At 47.5% G+C, this 20557-nt stretch overlaps 1 protein-coding gene across 1 annotated transcript in view; it reads right to left on the bottom strand.

Annotated features, from left to right (window-relative positions):
* The window catches only part of LOC138267693 (fibrillin-2-like), a 367800-nt gene that overhangs the window by 21998 nt on the left and 325245 nt on the right, over positions 1-20557 (bottom strand). The window contains exons 53-55 of the mRNA XM_069216842.1: positions 20116-20238; positions 18281-18412; positions 16527-16652 (exon numbers count right to left, since the gene is read on the bottom strand). Coding sequence (XP_069072943.1) covers positions 16527-16652; positions 18281-18412; positions 20116-20238 — 381 coding nt within the window. The remainder of the gene's footprint in view (positions 1-16526; positions 16653-18280; positions 18413-20115; positions 20239-20557) is intronic.

The raw sequence follows: 20557 nt of genomic DNA, 5'->3' as shown, positions 1-20557 counted from the left end.
ATTATTTTCTCCGGCCTTGCCGCCAAAAGTGGGGCCTGGCCGGAGGGGGCGGGCAACTCCACTAGCTGGAGTGTCCTGCTGGGTTGGCACAAAGGAGGTGAGCCTTTGAGGCTCACCGCCAGGTGTGACAATTCCTGCCTGGGGGAGGTGTTAGCATCTCCACCCAGTGCAGGCTTTGTTACTGGCCTCAGAGTGACAAAGGCACTCTCCCCATGGGGCCAGCAACATGTCTCGGTTTGTGGCAGGCTGCTAAAACTAGTCAGCCTACACAGATAGTCGGTTAAGTTTCAGGGGGCACCTCTAAGGTGCCCTCTGTGGTGTATTTTACAATAAAATGTACACTGGCATCAGTGTGCATTTATTGTGCTGAGAAGTTTGATACCAAACTTCCCAGTTTTCAGTGTAGCCATTATGGTGCTGTGGAGTCCGTGTAAAACAGACTCCCAGACCATATACTCTTATGGCTACCCTGCACTTACAATGTCTAAGGTTTTGTTTAGACACTGTAGGGGTACCATGCTCATGCACTGGTACCCTCACCTATGGTATAGTGCACCCTGCCTTAGGGCTGTAAGGCCTGCTAGAGGGGTGTCTTACCTATACGGCATAGGCAGTGAGAGGCTGACATGGCACCCTGAGGGGAGTGCCATGTCGACTTACTCGTTTTGTCCTCACTAGCACACACAAGCTGGCAAGCAGTGTGCCTGTGCTGAGTGAGAGGTCTCCAGGGTGGCATAAGACATGCTGCAGCCCTTAGAGACCTTCCTTGGCATCAGGGCCCTTGGTACTAGGAGTACCAGTTACAAGGGACTTATCTGGATGCCAGGGTCTGCCAATTGTGGATACAAAAGTACAGGTTAGGGAAAGAACACTGGTGCTGGGGCCTGGTTAGCAGGCCTCAGCACACTTTCAATTGTAAACATAGCATCAGCAAAGGCAAAAAGTCAGGGGGCAACCATGCCAAGGAGGCATTTCCTTACACAACCCCCCCCCAAACGAAAGAGGATGAGACTAACCTTTCCCAAGAGAGTCTTCATTTTCTAAGTGGAAGAACCTGGAAAGGCCATCTGCATTGGCATGGGCAGTCCCAGGTCTGTGTTCCACTATAAAGTCCATTCCCTGTAGGGAGATGGACCACCTCAACAGTTTAGGATTTTCACCTTTCATTTGCATCAGCCATTTGAGAGGTCTGTGGTCAGTTTGAACTAGGAAGTGAGTCCCAAAGAGGTATGGTCTCAGCTTCTTCAGGGACCAAACCACAGCAAAGGCCTCCCTCTCAATGGCACTCCAACGCTGCTCCCTGGGGAGTAACCTCCTGCTAATGAAAGCAACAGGCTGGTCAAGGCCATCATCATTTGTTTGGGACAAAACTGCCCCTATCCCATGTTCAGAGGCATCAGTCTGCACAATGAACTGCTTAGAATAATCTGGAGCTTTTAGAACTGGTGCTGAGCACATTGCTTGTTTCAGGGTGTCAAAGGCCTGTTGGCATTCCACAGTCCAGTTCACTTTCTTGGGCATTTTCTTGGAGGTGAGTTCAGTGAGGGCTGTCACAATGGATCCATATCCCTTCACAAACCTCCTGTAATACCCAGTCAAGCCAAGGAATGCCCTGACTTGAGTCTGGGTTTTTGGAGCTACCCAGTCCAGAATAGTCTGGATCTTGGGTTGGAGTGGCTGAACTTGGCCTCCACCTACAAGGTGGCCCAAGTAAACCACAGTTCCCTGCCCTATCTGGCATTTGGATGCCTTGATAGAGAGGCCTGCAGATTGCAGAGCCTTCAAAACCTTCCTCAGGTGGACCAGGTGATCCTGCCAGGTGGAGCTAAAGACAGCAATATCATCAAGATAAGCTGTGCTAAAGGACTCCAAGCCAGCAAGGACTTGATTCACCAACCTTTGGAAGGTGGCAGGGGCATTCTTTAAACCAAAGGGCATAACAGTAAACTGATAATGCCCATCAGGTGTGGAGAATGCTGTCTTTTCTTTGGCTCCAGGTGCCATTTTTATTTGCCAGTACCCTGCTGTCAAGTCAAAGGTACTTAGAAATTTGGCAGCACCTAATTTATCAATGAGCTCATCAGCTCTTGGAATTGGATGGGCATCTGTCTTGGTGACAGAATTGAGCCCTCTGTAGTCCACACAAAACCTCATCTCTTTCTTTCCATCTTTGGTGTGAGGTTTGGGGACTAAGACCACTGGGCTAGCCCAGGGGCTGTCAGAGCGCTCAATTACTCCCAATTCCAGCATCTTGTGGACTTCCACCTTGATGCTTTCCTTAACATGGTCGGACTGTCTAAAGATTTTGTTCTTGACAGGCATGCTGTCTCCTGTGTCCACATCATGGGTACACAGGTGTGTCTGACCAGGGGTTAAGGAGAAGAGTTCAGGAAACTGTTGTAGGACTCTCCTACAATCAGCTTGCTGTTGGCCAGAGAGGGTGTCTGAGTAGATCACTCCATCTACTGTGCCATCTTTTGGGTCTGATGACAGAAGATCAGGGAGAGGTTCACTCTCTGCCTCCTGATCCTCATCTGTTACCATCAACAGATTCACATCAGCCCTGTCATGGAAGAGCTTAAGGCGGTTCACATGGATCACCCTCTTGGGGCTCCTGCTTGTGCCCAGGTCCACCAGGTAGGTGACCTGACTCTTCCTTTCTAGTACTGGGTAAGGGCCACTCCATTTGTCCTGGAGTGCCCTGGGAGCCACAGGCTCCAGAACCCAGACTTTCTGCCCTGGTTGGAACTCAATCAGTGCAGCCTTTTGGTCATACCAAAACTTCTGGAGCTGTTGGCTGGCCTCAAGGTTTTTGGTTGCCTTTTCCATGTACTCTGCCATTCTAGAGCGAAGGCCAAGTACATAGTCCACTATGTCCTGTTTAGGCTCATGGAGAGGTCTCTCCCAGCCTTCTTTAACAAGGGCAAGTGGTCCCCTTACAGGATGACCAAACAGAAGTTCAAAGGGTGAGAATCCTACTCCCTTCTGTGGCACCTCTCTGTAAGCGAAAAGCAGACATGGCAAGAGGACATCCCATCTCCTTTTGAGTTTTTCTGGGAGCCCCATGATCATGCCTTTTAATGTCTTGTTGAATCTCTCAACCAAGCCATTAGTTTGTGGATGGTATGGTGTAGTGAATTTATAAGTCACTCCACACTCATTCCACATGTGCTTTAGGTATGCTGACATGAAGTTGGTACCTCTGTCAGACACCACCTCCTTAGGGAAACCCACTCTGGTAAAGATACCAATGAGGGCCTTGGCTACTGCAGGGGCAGTAGTCGACCTAAGGGGAATAGCTTCAGGATACCTGGTAGCATGATCCACTACTACCAGGATATACATATTTCCTGAGGCTGTGGGAGGTTCTAGTGGACCAACTATGTCCACACCCACTCTTTCAAAGGGCACCCCCACCACTGGAAGTGGAATGAGGGGGGCCTTTGGGTGCCCACCTGTCTTACCACTGGCTTGACAGGTGGGGCAGGAGAGGCAAAACTCCTTAACCATGTTGGACATATTGGGCCAGTAGAAGTGGTTGACTAACCTCTCCCACGTCTTGGTTTGTCCCAAATGTCCAGCAAGGGGAATGTCATGGGCCAATGTTAGGATGAACTTCCTGAACAGCTGAGGCACTACCACTCTCCTAGTGGCACCAGGTTTGGGGTCTCTGGCCTCAGTGTACAGGAGTCCATCTTCCCAATAGACCCTATGCGTTCCATTTTTCTTGCCTTGGGACTCTTCAGCAGCTTGCTGCCTAAGGCCTTCAAGAGAGGGACAGGTTTCTTGTCCCTTACACAGCTCCTCCCTTGAGGGTCCCCCTGGGCCTAAGAGCTCAACCTGATAAGGTTCAAGCTCCAAAGGCTCAGTTCCCTCAGAGGGCAGAACTTCTTCCTGAGAAGAGAGGTTCCCTTTCTTTTGCTGTGTTGCAGTTGGTTTCCCAGCTGACTTTCCTGTTCTCTTGGTAGGCTGGGCCCTTCTTCCAGACTCCAGCTCTACTTGTTCACCCTGTGCCTTGCACTGTGCTCTTGTTTTCACACACACCAGTTCAGGGATACCCAGCATTGCTGCATGGGTTTTTAGTTCTACCTCAGCCCATGCTGAGGACTCCAGGTCATTTCCAAGCAGACAGTCTACTGGGATATTTGAGGAGACCACCACCTGTTTCAGGCCATTGACCCCTCCCCATTCTAAAGTAACCATTGCCATGGGATGTACTTTTCTCTGATTGTCAGCGTTGGTGACTGTGTAAGTTTTTCCAGTCAGGTATTGGCCAGGGGAAACCAGTTTCTCTGTCACCATGGTGACACTGGCACCTGTATCCCTCAGGCCCTCTATTCTAGTCCCATTAATTAAGAGTTGCTGTCTGTATTTTTGCATGTTAGGCGGCCAGACAGCTAGTGTGGCTAAATCCACCCCACCCTCAGAAACTAGAGTAGCTTCAGTGTGGACCCTGATTTGCTCTGGGCACACTGTTGATCCCACTTGGAGACTAGCCATACCAGTGTTACCTGGATGGGAGTTTGGAGTGGAACCTTTCTTGGGACAGGCCTTGTCTCCAGTTTGGTGTCCATGCTGTTTACAGCTATGACACCAGGCCTTTTTGGGATCAAAGTTTTTACCCTTGTACCCATTGTTTTGTGAAGAGGCTCTGGGCCCACCCTCCTGTGCAGGTTTTTGGGGGCCTGTAGAAGACTCTTTACTATTTTTAGTTTTGGTTGTCTCATCACCCTTCCCCTGGGGAGTCTTTGTGACCCCTTTCTTTTGGTCACCCCCTGTTGAAGTCTTGGACACCCTTGTCTTGACCCAATGGTCCGCCTTCTTTCCCAATTCTTGGTGAGAAATTGGTCCTAGGTCTACCAGATGCTGATGCAGTTTATCATTGAAACAATTACTTAACAGGTGTTCTTTCACAAATAAATTGTACAGCCCATCATAATTACTTACACCACTGCCTTGAATCCAACCATCTAGTGTTTTCACTGAGTAGTCTACAAAGTCAACCCAGGTCTGGCTCGAGGATTTTTGAGCCCCCCTGAATCTAATCCTATACTCCTCAGTGGAGAATCCAAAGCCCTCAATCAGGGTACCCTTCATGAGGTCATAAGATTCTGCATCTTGTCCAGAGAGTGTGAGGAGTCTATCCCTACACTTTCCTGTGAACATTTCCCAAAGGAGAGCACCCCAGTGAGATCTGTTCACTTTTCTGGTTACACAAGCCCTCTCAAAAGCTGTGAACCATTTGGTGATGTCATCACCATCTTCATATTTAGTTACAATCCCTTTAGGGATTTTCAACATGTCAGGAGAATCTCTGACCCTATTTATGTTGCTGCCACCATTGATGGGTCCTAGGCCCATCTCTTGTCTTTCCCTCTCTATGGCTAGGATCTGTCTTTCCAAAGCCAATCTTTTGGCCATCCTGGCTAACTGGATGTCCTCTTCACTGGAGTTATCCTCAGTGATTTCAGAGGTGTTGGTCTCTCCTGTGAGGGAACCAGCATCTCTGACTATTATTTTTGGAGTCAGGGTTTGAGAGACCCTGTTCTCCCTAGATAGGACTGGTAGGGGGGAATTTTCCTCCAAGTCACTATCCTCTTCCTCTGAGTTGCCACCCTCAGAGGGGTTGGCCTTTTCAAACTCTGCCAAAAGCTCCTGGAGCTGTATTTTGGTAGGTTTGGGGCCCATTGTTATTTTCTTTATTTTACAGAGTGACCTTAGCTCCCTCATCTTAAGATGGAGGTAAGGTGTGGTGTCGAGTTCCACCACAGTCACATCCTTGCTAGACATTTTGCTTCTAAAAGTTGGAATACTTTTTAAGAATCTACAACTGGTTCTAGAATCTAATTCAAACTTTTACAAACTTTTAAACTCTAAAAGAAATGCTAAACAGGATCTAACACAAGGCCCTAGCAGGTCTTTTAAGAATTTAGAAAACTTTTCAAATTGCAAAAATCAATTTCTAATGACAATTTTGGAATTTGTCGTGTGATCAGGTATTGGCTGAGTAGTCCAGCAAATGCAAAGTCTTGTACCCCACCGCTGATCCACCAATGTAGGAAGTTGGCTCTGTATGTGCTATTTCAAAGTAAGGAATAGCATGCACAGAGTCCAAGGGTTCCCCTTAGAGGTAAAATAGTGGTAAAAATAGATAATACTAATGCTCTATTTTGTGGTAGTGTGGTCGAGCAGTAGGCTTATCCAAGGAGTAGTGTTAAGCATTTGTTGTACATACACATAGACAATAAATGAGGTACACACACTCAGAGACAAATCCAGCCAATAGGTTTTTATATAGAAAAATATCTTTTCTTAGTTTATTTTAAGAACCACAGGTTCAAATTCTACCTGTAATATCTCATTCGAAAGGTATTGCAGGTAAGTACTTTAGGAACTTCAAATCATCAAAATTGCATGTATACTTTTCAAGTTATTCACAAATAGCTGTTTTAAAAGTGGACACTTAGTGCAATTTTCACAGTTCCTAGGGGAGGTAAGTATTTGTTAGGTTAACCAGGTAAGTAAGACACTTACAGGGCTTAGTTCTTGGTCCAAGGTAGCCCACCGTTGGGGGTTCAGAGCAACCCCAAAGTCAACACACCAGCAGCTCAGGGCCGGTCAGGTGCAGAGTTCAAAGTGGTGCCCAAAACACATAGGCTAGAATGGAGAGAAGGGGGTGCCCCGGTTCCGGTCTGCTTGCAGGTAAGTACCCACGTCTTCGGAGGGCAGACCAGGGGGGTTTTGTGGGGCACCGGGGGGGACACAAGCCCACACAGAAATTTCACCCTCAGCAGCGCGGGGGCGGCCGGGTGCAGGGTAGAAACAAGCGTCGGGTTTGTAATGGAAGTCAATGGGAGATCTAGGGATCTCTTCAGCGCTGCAGGCAGGCAAGGGGGGGGTTCCTCGGGGAAACCTCCACTTGGTCAAGGGAGAGGGACTCCTGGGGGTCACTCCTCCAGTGAAAGTCCGGTCCTTCAGGTCCTGGGGGCTGCGGGTGCAGGGTCTCTCCCAGGTGTCGGGACTTTGGATTCAAAGAGTCGCGGTCAGGGGAAGCCTCGGGATTCCCTCTGCAGGCGGCGCTGTGGGGGTTCAGGGGGGACAGGTTTTTGTACTCACAGTCTTAGAGTAGTCCTGGGGTCCCTCCTGAGGTGTTGGATCGCCACCAGCCGAGTCGGGGTCGCCGGGTGCAGTGTTGCAAGTCTCACGCTTCTTGCGGGGAGCTTGCAGGGTTCTTTCAAGGCTGCTGGAAACAAAGTTGCAGCCTTTCTTGGAGCAGGTCCGCTGTCCTCGGGAGTTTCTTGTCTTTTCGAAGCAAGGGCAGTCCTCAGAGGATGTCGAGGTCGCTGGTCCCTTTGGAAGGCGTCGCTGGAGCAGGATCTTTGGAAGGCAGGAGACAGGCCGGTGAGTTTCTGGAGCCAAGGCAGTTGTCGTCTTCTGGTCTTCCGCTGCAGGGGTTTTCAGCTGGGCAGTCCTTCTTCTTGTAGTTGCAGGAATCTAATTTTCTAGGGTTCAGGGTAGCCCTTAAATACTAAATTTAAGGGTGTGTTTTAGGTCTGGGGGGTTAGTAGCCAATGGCTACTAGCCCTGAGGGTGGGTACACCCTCTTTGTGCCTCCTCCCAAGGGGAGGGGGTCACAATCCTAACCCTATTGGGGGAATCCTCCATCTGCAAGATGGAGGATTTCTAAAAGTTAGAGTCACTTCAGCTCAGGACACCTTAGGGGCTGTCCTGACTGGCCAGTGACTCCTCCTTGTTTTTCTCATTATTTTCTCCGGCCTTGCCGCCAAAAGTGGGGCCTGGCCGGAGGGGGCGGGCAACTCCACTAGCTGGAGTGTCCTGCTGGGTTGGCACAAAGGAGGTGAGCCTTTGAGGCTCACCGCCAGGTGTGACAATTCCTGCCTGGGGGAGGTGTTAGCATCTCCACCCAGTGCAGGCTTTGTTACTGGCCTCAGAGTGACAAAGGCACTCTCCCCATGGGGCCAGCAACATGTCTCGGTTTGTGGCAGGCTGCTAAAACTAGTCAGCCTACACAGATAGTCGGTTAAGTTTCAGGGGGCACCTCTAAGGTGCCCTCTGTGGTGTATTTTACAATAAAATGTACACTGGCATCAGTGTGCATTTATTGTGCTGAGAAGTTTGATACCAAACTTCCCAGTTTTCAGTGTAGCCATTATGGTGCTGTGGAGTCCGTGTAAAACAGACTCCCAGACCATATACTCTTATGGCTACCCTGCACTTACAATGTCTAAGGTTTTGTTTAGACACTGTAGGGGTACCATGCTCATGCACTGGTACCCTCACCTATGGTATAGTGCACCCTGCCTTAGGGCTGTAAGGCCTGCTAGAGGGGTGTCTTACCTATACGGCATAGGCAGTGAGAGGCTGACATGGCACCCTGAGGGGAGTGCCATGTCGACTTACTCGTTTTGTCCTCACTAGCACACACAAGCTGGCAAGCAGTGTGCCTGTGCTGAGTGAGAGGTCTCCAGGGTGGCATAAGACATGCTGCAGCCCTTAGAGACCTTCCTTGGCATCAGGGCCCTTGGTACTAGGAGTACCAGTTACAAGGGACTTATCTGGATGCCAGGGTCTGCCAATTGTGGATACAAAAGTACAGGTTAGGGAAAGAACACTGGTGCTGGGGCCTGGTTAGCAGGCCTCAGCACACTTTCAATTGTAAACATAGCATCAGCAAAGGCAAAAAGTCAGGGGGCAACCATGCCAAGGAGGCATTTCCTTACACAACCCCCCCCCAAACGAAAGAGGATGAGACTAACCTTTCCCAAGAGAGTCTTCATTTTCTAAGTGGAAGAACCTGGAAAGGCCATCTGCATTGGCATGGGCAGTCCCAGGTCTGTGTTCCACTATAAAGTCCATTCCCTGTAGGGAGATGGACCACCTCAACAGTTTAGGATTTTCACCTTTCATTTGCATCAGCCATTTGAGAGGTCTGTGGTCAGTTTGAACTAGGAAGTGAGTCCCAAAGAGGTATGGTCTCAGCTTCTTCAGGGACCAAACCACAGCAAAGGCCTCCCTCTCAATGGCACTCCAACGCTGCTCCCTGGGGAGTAACCTCCTGCTAATGAAAGCAACAGGCTGGTCAAGGCCATCATCATTTGTTTGGGACAAAACTGCCCCTATCCCATGTTCAGAGGCATCAGTCTGCACAATGAACTGCTTAGAATAATCTGGAGCTTTTAGAACTGGTGCTGAGCACATTGCTTGTTTCAGGGTGTCAAAGGCCTGTTGGCATTCCACAGTCCAGTTCACTTTCTTGGGCATTTTCTTGGAGGTGAGTTCAGTGAGGGCTGTCACAATGGATCCATATCCCTTCACAAACCTCCTGTAATACCCAGTCAAGCCAAGGAATGCCCTGACTTGAGTCTGGGTTTTTGGAGCTACCCAGTCCAGAATAGTCTGGATCTTGGGTTGGAGTGGCTGAACTTGGCCTCCACCTACAAGGTGGCCCAAGTAAACCACAGTTCCCTGCCCTATCTGGCATTTGGATGCCTTGATAGAGAGGCCTGCAGATTGCAGAGCCTTCAAAACCTTCCTCAGGTGGACCAGGTGATCCTGCCAGGTGGAGCTAAAGACAGCAATATCATCAAGATAAGCTGTGCTAAAGGACTCCAAGCCAGCAAGGACTTGATTCACCAACCTTTGGAAGGTGGCAGGGGCATTCTTTAAACCAAAGGGCATAACAGTAAACTGATAATGCCCATCAGGTGTGGAGAATGCTGTCTTTTCTTTGGCTCCAGGTGCCATTTTTATTTGCCAGTACCCTGCTGTCAAGTCAAAGGTACTTAGAAATTTGGCAGCACCTAATTTATCAATGAGCTCATCAGCTCTTGGAATTGGATGGGCATCTGTCTTGGTGACAGAATTGAGCCCTCTGTAGTCCACACAAAACCTCATCTCTTTCTTTCCATCTTTGGTGTGAGGTTTGGGGACTAAGACCACTGGGCTAGCCCAGGGGCTGTCAGAGCGCTCAATTACTCCCAATTCCAGCATCTTGTGGACTTCCACCTTGATGCTTTCCTTAACATGGTCGGACTGTCTAAAGATTTTGTTCTTGACAGGCATGCTGTCTCCTGTGTCCACATCATGGGTACACAGGTGTGTCTGACCAGGGGTTAAGGAGAAGAGTTCAGGAAACTGTTGTAGGACTCTCCTACAATCAGCTTGCTGTTGGCCAGAGAGGGTGTCTGAGTAGATCACTCCATCTACTGTGCCATCTTTTGGGTCTGATGACAGAAGATCAGGGAGAGGTTCACTCTCTGCCTCCTGATCCTCATCTGTTACCATCAACAGATTCACATCAGCCCTGTCATGGAAGAGCTTAAGGCGGTTCACATGGATCACCCTCTTGGGGCTCCTGCTTGTGCCCAGGTCCACCAGGTAGGTGACCTGACTCTTCCTTTCTAGTACTGGGTAAGGGCCACTCCATTTGTCCTGGAGTGCCCTGGGAGCCACAGGCTCCAGAACCCAGACTTTCTGCCCTGGTTGGAACTCAATCAGTGCAGCCTTTTGGTCATACCAAAACTTCTGGAGCTGTTGGCTGGCCTCAAGGTTTTTGGTTGCCTTTTCCATGTACTCTGCCATTCTAGAGCGAAGGCCAAGTACATAGTCCACTATGTCCTGTTTAGGCTCATGGAGAGGTCTCTCCCAGCCTTCTTTAACAAGGGCAAGTGGTCCCCTTACAGGATGACCAAACAGAAGTTCAAAGGGTGAGAATCCTACTCCCTTCTGTGGCACCTCTCTGTAAGCGAAAAGCAGACATGGCAAGAGGACATCCCATCTCCTTTTGAGTTTTTCTGGGAGCCCCATGATCATGCCTTTTAATGTCTTGTTGAATCTCTCAACCAAGCCATTAGTTTGTGGATGGTATGGTGTAGTGAATTTATAAGTCACTCCACACTCATTCCACATGTGCTTTAGGTATGCTGACATGAAGTTGGTACCTCTGTCAGACACCACCTCCTTAGGGAAACCCACTCTGGTAAAGATACCAATGAGGGCCTTGGCTACTGCAGGGGCAGTAGTCGACCTAAGGGGAATAGCTTCAGGATACCTGGTAGCATGATCCACTACTACCAGGATATACATATTTCCTGAGGCTGTGGGAGGTTCTAGTGGACCAACTATGTCCACACCCACTCTTTCAAAGGGCACCCCCACCACTGGAAGTGGAATGAGGGGGGCCTTTGGGTGCCCACCTGTCTTACCACTGGCTTGACAGGTGGGGCAGGAGAGGCAAAACTCCTTAACCATGTTGGACATATTGGGCCAGTAGAAGTGGTTGACTAACCTCTCCCACGTCTTGGTTTGTCCCAAATGTCCAGCAAGGGGAATGTCATGGGCCAATGTTAGGATGAACTTCCTGAACAGCTGAGGCACTACCACTCTCCTAGTGGCACCAGGTTTGGGGTCTCTGGCCTCAGTGTACAGGAGTCCATCTTCCCAATAGACCCTATGCGTTCCATTTTTCTTGCCTTGGGACTCTTCAGCAGCTTGCTGCCTAAGGCCTTCAAGAGAGGGACAGGTTTCTTGTCCCTTACACAGCTCCTCCCTTGAGGGTCCCCCTGGGCCTAAGAGCTCAACCTGATAAGGTTCAAGCTCCAAAGGCTCAGTTCCCTCAGAGGGCAGAACTTCTTCCTGAGAAGAGAGGTTCCCTTTCTTTTGCTGTGTTGCAGTTGGTTTCCCAGCTGACTTTCCTGTTCTCTTGGTAGGCTGGGCCCTTCTTCCAGACTCCAGCTCTACTTGTTCACCCTGTGCCTTGCACTGTGCTCTTGTTTTCACACACACCAGTTCAGGGATACCCAGCATTGCTGCATGGGTTTTTAGTTCTACCTCAGCCCATGCTGAGGACTCCAGGTCATTTCCAAGCAGACAGTCTACTGGGATATTTGAGGAGACCACCACCTGTTTCAGGCCATTGACCCCTCCCCATTCTAAAGTAACCATTGCCATGGGATGTACTTTTCTCTGATTGTCAGCGTTGGTGACTGTGTAAGTTTTTCCAGTCAGGTATTGGCCAGGGGAAACCAGTTTCTCTGTCACCATGGTGACACTGGCACCTGTATCCCTCAGGCCCTCTATTCTAGTCCCATTAATTAAGAGTTGCTGTCTGTATTTTTGCATGTTAGGCGGCCAGACAGCTAGTGTGGCTAAATCCACCCCACCCTCAGAAACTAGAGTAGCTTCAGTGTGGACCCTGATTTGCTCTGGGCACACTGTTGATCCCACTTGGAGACTAGCCATACCAGTGTTACCTGGATGGGAGTTTGGAGTGGAACCTTTCTTGGGACAGGCCTTGTCTCCAGTTTGGTGTCCATGCTGTTTACAGCTATGACACCAGGCCTTTTTGGGATCAAAGTTTTTACCCTTGTACCCATTGTTTTGTGAAGAGGCTCTGGGCCCACCCTCCTGTGCAGGTTTTTGGGGGCCTGTAGAAGACTCTTTACTATTTTTAGTTTTGGTTGTCTCATCACCCTTCCCCTGGGGAGTCTTTGTGACCCCTTTCTTTTGGTCACCCCCTGTTGAAGTCTTGGACACCCTTGTCTTGACCCAATGGTCCGCCTTCTTTCCCAATTCTTGGGGAGAAATTGGTCCTAGGTCTACCAGATGCTGATGCAGTTTATCATTGAAACAATTACTTAACAGGTGTTCTTTCACAAATAAATTGTACAGCCCATCATAATTACTTACACCACTGCCTTGAATCCAACCATCTAGTGTTTTCACTGAGTAGTCTACAAAGTCAACCCAGGTCTGGCTCGAGGATTTTTGAGCCCCCCTGAATCTAATCCTATACTCCTCAGTGGAGAATCCAAAGCCCTCAATCAGGGTACCCTTCATGAGGTCATAAGATTCTGCATCTTGTCCAGAGAGTGTGAGGAGTCTATCCCTACACTTTCCTGTGAACATTTCCCAAAGGAGAGCACCCCAGTGAGATCTGTTCACTTTTCTGGTTACACAAGCCCTCTCAAAAGCTGTGAACCATTTGGTGATGTCATCACCATCTTCATATTTAGTTACAATCCCTTTAGGGATTTTCAACATGTCAGGAGAATCTCTGACCCTATTTATGTTGCTGCCACCATTGATGGGTCCTAGGCCCATCTCTTGTCTTTCCCTCTCTATGGCTAGGATCTGTCTTTCCAAAGCCAATCTTTTGGCCATCCTGGCTAACTGGATGTCCTCTTCACTGGAGTTATCCTCAGTGATTTCAGAGGTGTTGGTCTCTCCTGTGAGGGAACCAGCATCTCTGACTATTATTTTTGGAGTCAGGGTTTGAGAGACCCTGTTCTCCCTAGATAGGACTGGTAGGGGGGAATTTTCCTCCAAGTCACTATCCTCTTCCTCTGAGTTGCCACCCTCAGAGGGGTTGGCCTTTTCAAACTCTGCCAAAAGCTCCTGGAGCTGTATTTTGGTAGGTTTGGGGCCCATTGTTATTTTCTTTATTTTACAGAGTGACCTTAGCTCCCTCATCTTAAGATGGAGGTAAGGTGTGGTGTCGAGTTCCACCACAGTCACATCCTTGCTAGACATTTTGCTTCTAAAAGTTGGAATACTTTTAAAGAATCTACAACTGGTTCTAGAATCTAATTCAAACTTTTACAAACTTTTAAACTCTAAAAGAAATGCTAAACAGGATCTAACACAAGGCCCTAGCAGGTCTTTTAAGAATTTAGAAAACTTTTCAAATTGCAAAAATCAATTTCTAATGACAATTTTGGAATTTGTCGTGTGATCAGGTATTGGCTGAGTAGTCCAGCAAATGCAAAGTCTTGTACCCCACCGCTGATCCACCAATGTAGGAAGTTGGCTCTGTATGTGCTATTTCAAAGTAAGGAATAGCATGCACAGAGTCCAAGGGTTCCCCTTAGAGGTAAAATAGTGGTAAAAATAGATAATACTAATGCTCTATTTTGTGGTAGTGTGGTCGAGCAGTAGGCTTATCCAAGGAGTAGTGTTAAGCATTTGTTGTACATACACATAGACAATAAATGAGGTACACACACTCAGAGACAAATCCAGCCAATAGGTTTTTATATAGAAAAATATCTTTTCTTAGTTTATTTTAAGAACCACAGGTTCAAATTCTACCTGTAATATCTCATTCGAAAGGTATTGCAGGTAAGTACTTTAGGAACTTCAAATCATCAAAATTGCATGTATACTTTTCAAGTTATTCACAAATAGCTGTTTTAAAAGTGGACACTTAGTGCAATTTTCACAGTTCCTAGGGGAGGTAAGTATTTGTTAGGTTAACCAGGTAAGTAAGACACTTACAGGGCTTAGTTCTTGGTCCAAGGTAGCCCACCGTTGGGGGTTCAGAGCAACCCCAAAGTCACCACACCAGCAGCTCAGGGCCGGTCAGGTGCAGAGTTCAAAGTGGTGCCCAAAACACATAGGCTAGAATGGAGAGAAGGGGGTGCCCCGGTTCCGGTCTGCTTGCAGGTAAGTACCCGCGTCTTCGGAGGGCAGACCAGGGGGGTTTTGTGGGGCACCGGGGGGGACACAAGCCCACACAGAAATTTCACCCTCAGCAGCGCGGGGGCGGCCGGGTGCAGGGTAGAAACAAGCGTCGGGTTTGTAATGGAAGTCAATGGGAGATCTAGGGATCTCTTCAGCGCTGCAGGCAGGCAAGGGGGGGGGTTCCTCGGGGAAACCTCCACTTGGTCAAGGGAGAGGGACTCCTGGGGGTCACTCCTCCAGTGAAAGTCCGGTCCTTCAGGTCCTGGGGGCTGCGGGTGCAGGGTCTCTCCCAGGTGTCGGGACTTTGGATTCAAAGAGTCGCGGTCAGGGGAAGCCTCGGGATTCCCTCTGCAGGCGGCGCTGTGGGGGTTCAGGGGGGACAGGTTTTTGTACCCACAGTCTTAGAGTAGTCCTGGGGTCCCTCCTGAGGTGTTGGATCGCCACCAGCCGAGTCGGGGTCGCCGGGTGCAGTGTTGCAAGTCTCACGCTTCTTGCGGGGAGCTTGCAGGGTTCTTTCAAGGCTGCTGGAAACAAAGTTGCAGCCTTTCTTGGAGCAGGTCCGCTGTCCTCGGGAGTTTCTTGTCTTTTCGAAGCAAGGGCAGTCCTCAGAGGATGTCGAGGTCGCTGGTCCCTTTGGAAGGCGTCGCTGGAGCAGGATCTTTGGAAGGCAGGAGACAGGCCGGTGAGTTTCTGGAGCCAAGGCAGTTGTCGTCTTCTGGTCTTCCGCTGCAGGGGTTTTCAGCTGGGCAGTCCTTCTTCTTGTAGTTGCAGGAATCTAATTTTCTAGGGTTCAGGGTAGCCCTTAAATACTAAATTTAAGGGCGTGTTTTAGGTCTGGGGGGTTAGTAGCCAATGGCTACTAGCCCTGAGGGTGGGTACACCCTCTTTGTTCCTCCTCCCAAGGGGAGGGGGTCACAATCCTAACCCTATTGGGGGAATCCTCCATCTGCAAGATGGAGGATTTCTAAAAGTTAGAGTCACTTCAGCTCAGGACACCTTAGGGGCTGTCCTGACTGGCCAGTGACTCCTCCTTGTTTTTCTCATTATTTTCTCCGGCCTTGCCGCCAAAAGTGGGGCCTGGCCGGAGGGGGCGGGCAACTCCACTAGCTGGAGTGTCCTGCTGGGTTGGCACAAAGGAGGTGAGCCTTTGAGGCTCACCGCCAGGTGTGACAATTCCTGCCTGGGGGAGGTGTTAGCATCTCCACCCAGTGCAGGCTTTGTTACTGGCCTCAGAGTGACAAAGGCACTCTCCCCATGGGGCCAGCAACATGTCTCGGTTTGTGGCAGGCTGCTAAAACTAGTCAGCCTACACAGATAGTCGGTTAAGTTTCAGGGGGCACCTCTAAGGTGCCCTCTGTGGTGTATTTTACAATAAAATGTACACTGGCATCAGTGTGCATTTATTGTGCTGAGAAGTTTGATACCAAACTTCCCAGTTTTCAGTGTAGCCATTATGGTGCTGTGGAGTCCGTGTAAAACAGACTCCCAGACCATATACTCTTATGGCTACCCTGCACTTACAATGTCTAAGGTTTTGTTTAGACACTGTAGGGGTACCATGCTCATGCACTGGTACCCTCACCTATGGTATAGTGCACCCTGCCTTAGGGCTGTAAGGCCTGCTAGAGGGGTGTCTTACCTATACGGCATAGGCAGTGAGAGGCTGACATGGCACCCTGAGGGGAGTGCCATGTCGACTTACTCGTTTTGTCCTCACTAGCACACACAAGCTGGCAAGCAGTGTGCCTGTGCTGAGTGAGAGGTCTCCAGGGTGGCATAAGACATGCTGCAGCCCTTAGAGACCTTCCTTGGCATCAGGGCCCTTGGTACTAGGAGTACCAGTTACAAGGGACTTATCTGGATGCCAGGGTCTGCCAATTGTGGATACAAAAGTACAGGTTAGGGAAAGAACACTGGTGCTGGGGCCTGGTTAGCAGGCCTCAGCACACTTTCAATTGTAAACATAGCATCAGCAAAGGCAAAAAGTCAGGGGGCAACCATGCCAAGGAGGCATTTCCTTACATGGAGTCTCGGAGATGACCTACCAATGCACTCTGTGCCAGTGGGGCTGACTTGGAATCCTTCATTGCAGTCACATCTGTAGCTTCCCACAGCATTCACGCAGCGGCCATTTTGGCAAATGCCAGGTTTGGTACGGCACTCATTTTCATCTGTGGAGATAACAGCATTAAGGTTACCACATTTTAATGGCTATAAATGAATTATAAAATCATTATGGCATTCTTTATGTCTTCTCAGGTTTATATTTAACATGCACAGTGGCTTTTTCTTTTTTTTACTGTATTTTATTTATTTGCATTTGCTTACTTGCACGTTTTATTGCGGAGCGTATTAGGCTGTCTAGAAAACAGTTTAAAAATACAGGAATAAAATTTAGAAACTGAGGGAAACTGAGAAAGAAAATAGAGATTTTCTAAAGCGTATACAGCCTTAATTAACTAAGGCCATAAAAGGAAGAAACTGCGAATGAAAAAGAGAGTTGCAGTCAAATGAAAACATATCATCGGAAATGGATTAGTAATTCTGAGAACAGTATTAGAGGCATCCTCAAATAAGCTTTGAATGGAATATCACTCTCAATAAAAAGTACTTTCCTCAGTGATAAAACTAAAATCATAGTATGTGCAAAGCCAATTGCAATTGATTTGGGAAACAAATTATTCACATAACAGTACTCAGTTTTCAGATTGCCGAATGAGAACAAAGATGACCACTTTGAATTACATTAATAGTAGGGATTATTTCCCTACCACCTAAATTCCTCACAGTAGAGGAATTCGATTAGGATTTTAGTAATGACCTGCCTACAATGAGAGCCATTTGAAACAGCAATTCCCACGGTCCATTACCGTTTATCAAGGACTTCCACAGATCTACAATATAGCCTTAGAACCCGCCATAGCGGGCTCTACCGGCTATTAAAGGCTCGCTCCCCGCGTTAAATGCCCGAGCCGAAGGCGAGCGCATTTAACAAGGGAGAGGGACTTTAATAGCCGGTAGAGCCCGCTACGGCGGGTTCTAAGGCTATTAGAACATTCTGCCACTCAGGGCAGAATGTTCTATTAAAAAAAAAAAATGTTCACGGAGCCCGAGGGGATTAAAATCCCCTCGGGCTCCGTGAGGCTTTGTTCACAACTGTTGCTGTGAACAAAGAGAACATTGGAATGTTGGCGCTGCGGGCTTTTACCGGCCAGTAAAAGCCCGCAGCACTCCATTGTTTTCAATGGAGCTACCAACATTCCAATGTTCTAATCTACATTGGTTGCCTTGGAATCTATACAATTTCTAATCATTATTTTCTATCTTATCATATTTAATGTCTCTGATTATGGGAATTCTGACTTTAAATTTATGGATTCATAAATCACAATTATGTTTGGATGTTTTGGAGTGCTATATTGTGTCATTTTATTCACTGTTGTTATTAAACTGCACTAACAACCAGCAAAAATGAGGGAACATGTGAACGCCTTCGGGGAATTTTTCACCAAAGTTTCTTGGTGCTATAATGGAAAAGGTTCAACTGCATGTCTTAAGAGAGGACCTTACCTTTTTATTCTGGACAAAAGTTTTAGCTCTTCTTCCTTTTCTGTCTGCTTGCATGCGTCGTTGAATAATTACATTGAGCGGATCTAAGTGGTGTTTGTTAGGAAGAGTGTACATTTAACTAATGTCAGAATTGATAGTTAGACTTCTGTTGGTAGTTCAGTTTCAGAATAACCTACACTATGTGATTGTTTACATTGCAATGTCTTATGACCAAACATCACATCCTTACCAATGCAGCCTTCCCCATCAGGCCGGCGCTGCATCCCTAGTGGGCAGATGCACATGAAGGTGCCAATCAGGTTCTTGCATACCATCCCACGGGACTCACAGTCGTGGAGACCTTCAGAGCACTCGTCCAAATCTGCAACCGAACACAAAAGGAAAAATCACGTCTACACATCACTTATTGGAACCTGACCTGGTCATGACTAAAAGTGGTAAATAATGGCTACTGTTGAATTCCTTTCCTTGTTTTACGGTTTTGTAAGACATGGAGCTCATCAAATTATTGGTTGATAACACTACTTTGGTATATGGACAGCCTGTCGACTGTGACCAACTTGTGTTTCCAATATCCCTTCCTGAATTGTCTGATAGGTATTATGACCCTGCCAGTGTTCTTGGCCCCGACTCTCTTTGATTTACCCAATGTGCTTTGCAGCTAGGGTTCCATGTCCTTGCAAATGGTGGACTAAATAAATATAAAAATAAAGGCTCCTGGTTTTCCATTTAAATGGATTTTTACATATAAATACAGATGAAAATCTATTGTTCCTTTGTCTGTATTTATAAATATAAACGGTAAAATACTGCTGTATTGTTGTCACTAAGCGGAGAAGTGAGCGATCCCGCGCTCCTGATTCACACTGTGTGAATCAGGAGTGAAGGATCGCTTACCTCTCCGGTTACAGTGACAGTACAAAAGACCATTTGTCCACCATTCCCAGTGATTCACACTTCTCTGCACTGCCTTGAAACTCTGATTTCTATTGCCTCAATAGTGCGGGAAATGGTGGGCAAATGATCTTTTGTACAGTGCTTAATTTGTGCTTGTTGGTTCCGGTGTGGCACATATTTTTCTGCCTCAAGCATTTAGTGCAAGCAAGACACATATGGTAAAGACGGAAAAGGAGAAAAATGAAAAAGCATCACAAAGTGAGAAAGCAGAAAGCTGCAAGAGTGAGCTGAAGTGGCAGGGAGTGGCTTTATATGGATTGAAGAGGCCCTAGATGGCTTCAGGATTACACTGCCTCAGTTTTCCGTGTTCACACATTTATTTGCAGCAGCTGCGCGTTTAAGAGGAGGGCTTTGGGCACTGGCATGTCTTTATTTACAAATTAAGCACTGCTTTTGTACTGTCACTGTAAGTGGAGAGGTGAGCGATCCTTCGCTCCTGATTCACACTGTGTGAATCAGGAGCGAAGGATCGCTCACCTCTCCACTTACAGTGACAATACAAATGAGCATTTGCCCACCACTGCCCCACACTATGGGGGCAATACAAATCTGAGTTTCAAGGTGGTGCAGATAAGTGTGAGCTTCAATGTCTGCAAAGTCTCTTGAAATGCACATGTGCTTGCACTACAATAGCAAAGTTTTCAGGTGAATATATTGTGTTTACGTAATTTGGCATATATTTAAATATGCAGAAAACTATAACAACTTAGTGCAAGTGTGCATTGTCTAATTAAATAAATGTGAAAAAATACTAGCTGCAGTGTCTTCTTTTGCTTACAACAAAAATAAATATGGATAAACACAGATAAAATGAGCAAAAAATAAATACGGATAAATACAGAAAGAAATGTTAACAAACATCAATACCTTAAAACCGGGAGCCCTAATAATAATGTACTAAGTGCTCTCACCCCTCCCTGTTAACACTCTGATTCCCTGGTCCATCAATGTACATTAGTGGATGTTGATAATCTGCCTTTGACATATGCTGAGAACTCAAAACCCTGCAATATTGCTTACAAAATGCAACTGTGTATCACAAAGTGTTAAACTAAGTTCTCCCAGGCCCAGCTAAACAGCTGTCATGGTGGAGAGCTGCGCACCTACCTTTGCACATCCTCCTGTCATCTCTGAGGGTGTATCCGGAAGGACAGGTACATTCATAGCTGCCAAAAGTGTTGATGCAACGGAAGGCACAGAGAAGTGGGTTCAGGGAGCACTCGTTGATATCTGAAAAGATGTGATCATAATTATAAGTGGTGTGATGTTGATTGCACTCAGTAAATTCCAAGTGTGATAAAGTTTGCACTCTCCGTTAACAGGGGAATACACCCAGGTATTTACCAGAACATGTGGATTTGTGATGTAGGAAGTCCCAACATATGCATGTTATTCCCCAGAAAGTCAGAGAGGGTGAAATTTATCACACACAATAAATTCCAAACCATGGGTGTTGTATTGTATTGAGTGGGATACATTAAATGTATCCCTCTGGAGCACTTTTAATCAAGTCTTATGAGAGACATTAGGAACATATTTGTAACTTTCA

This window comes from Pleurodeles waltl, chromosome 12 (assembly GCF_031143425.1).
Source record: "Pleurodeles waltl isolate 20211129_DDA chromosome 12, aPleWal1.hap1.20221129, whole genome shotgun sequence".
In the NCBI taxonomy this organism is placed as follows: domain Eukaryota; kingdom Metazoa; phylum Chordata; class Amphibia; order Caudata; family Salamandridae; genus Pleurodeles; species Pleurodeles waltl.
This window is presented reverse-complemented; position numbering and strand designations above follow the sequence as displayed.